Below are 2,500 nucleotides of genomic sequence, written 5' to 3' on the forward strand. Positions count from 1 at the left end.
CCGGAATTTTAACAGGAATTCTTTTAATATCGCGGACGTCAACTTAGCGGGTTTGAAAGGCGGTGATCTTTTTGTGACACATTTAAATTTAAGTGTGACTGAAGACCCTTTTTATCCTTAGTCAGTGGGATACATACATACATACACATATATTATATATATATATATATATTTATATTATATATAATAAAATATATACATATATATACACACACCCCACACACACACACACACACACACACACACACACACACACACACACACACACACACACACACACCACACATACACACACATATATATATATATATTATATTATATATTTTATATATATATTATATACATGTTTTTACATACATAATCTATATATATATCATGTGTGTATATATTTATATTTTATAATATATTATTATACATATATATAATATATATCATATATTCATAAATACATACATATACTATAATATATATATATTTATATATATTTAAATATTATTTATAATATATTTATTTACCTGTAGAGTGGTTGGGGGAAATTCTTGATTACATAATGAAACATCTGACGTAATATCTGTTACTTTTTCCGTGCAAAGAAAAGAAAAATGAGAAAAAAGAAGAAGAAGACGAAGAGAAAGAAAAAATATATAAAAGATAACAGAAGACAAAAAATATAACAGAAAATAAGAAAAAAATAAGATACTGAAGATAAGAGAAGAGAGAAAGAAAAAAAAAAGGAAAGAAAAACAAAAAGAAGAGGAGGAAGAAGGAGAACAGGAAGAAGAGGGAATTTAGATTGAAGCCCCTTTATAGCGACCGGCCAGACACAACGACCTCGGTTCCTGAGGGCGGACACTCGCCGGGAAGGGGGGGGGGGGGGGGCGTGGGGGGGGGGGAAAGAGGGTGGCGACGGATCTATATATTGTTGTGTATGTTAGTTATATATATATAAATATTATTTTATATATATATATATATATATATATGTATACATAATATTATATATATTGTATATTATAAGTTTATATTATATATATATATAAGTATAATTTATTTTTTTTTATATATGTATTATATTTTTATTATATTTATATTTATATATAATATATAATATAATATATAAATACATATGTATATATATCAATATATATATATATATTTTATATATATATATATATATATAAGTTTATATATCTATATATATAATAATTATTTATATATATAAATATATTTTATATAAATTTATATATATATATATATAAGTATTATATATATATTTTTATATATATATATATATATATACATATATTTATATGAACCGTATTCATGTTGACAAATGTAGAAAAGTTATGAATGAGAATGAATATTTTTCACAATACAAGGAGACGTATTTGACCGGTTTGCGATTATATCTTCGTCAGATATTCATTCTCATTCATACCTTTTATATTATATTATATATATATAATATATATATATATATGTATATTTTATATTTTATATATATTATATATGCAAAAAAGATATATATATGTGTGTGTGTGTGTGTTGTGTGTGTGTGTGTATATTATATAATATACATATATTTTATATATATATTTATAGATATATATTTTATATTATATATATATATATGTATATATATTTATCTATTTTATATATAAAAGTATATATATATGTATATATATATGTATATATATATTTATATATATGTATATATATATGTATAAGTATGTGTGTATGTATATATATATATAATATACATATATATATTAAATTTGTATGTATTTTATGTATGTGCGTTGTAATATATATATATATATATTTTATATATATATATTATATATTTATATATATATATATATATATTTTATATATGTGTATTTTATGTAAAAGTATATATATACATGTATTATATTTATATTTATATATATATATATATATATATATATACTATATATATATATATATATATTTATATATATATATATATAATGCATATATATAATGCATATATATACATGCATATATATATTTATACGTAGATAGATAGATAGAATTAGATATAGATATAGTTGTAGATATATGCATATATATAACATATATACATATTCATTTGTGTACATATATATACACACACATATATATTTTGTGTACACACACACACACACAAACACACACACACACATACATACATACACACACACACACAACACACAACACAACCACACACACACACACACACAAACACACACACACACACACACACACACACACAAAACACACATAAAACCACACACACACACACATACAAACACACACACACACCACACACACGCACAAAACACCCCCCCCCCCCCCCCCCCACCACACACACACACACACACACACAACACACACACACACACACAACACACACACACACACACACACACACACACAACACACACCACACACACACAATATTATATTTATATATATTTTATTTATATATATATTTATA

At 23.0% G+C, this 2,500-nt stretch overlaps 1 protein-coding gene across 1 annotated transcript in view; it reads left to right on the forward strand.

Moving 5' to 3' along the window:
• The window catches only part of LOC125043479 (collagen alpha-1(XXIII) chain-like), a 142,485-nt gene that overhangs the window by 139,380 nt on the left and 605 nt on the right, over positions 1-2,500 (forward strand). The window contains exon 10 of the mRNA XM_047639570.1: positions 122-124. Within this exon, the coding sequence (XP_047495526.1) occupies positions 122-124 (3 nt within the window). The remainder of the gene's footprint in view (positions 1-121; positions 125-2,500) is intronic.

This window comes from Penaeus chinensis, chromosome 34, assembly GCF_019202785.1.
Source record: "Penaeus chinensis breed Huanghai No. 1 chromosome 34, ASM1920278v2, whole genome shotgun sequence".
NCBI lineage: Eukaryota > Metazoa > Arthropoda > Malacostraca > Decapoda > Penaeidae > Penaeus > Penaeus chinensis.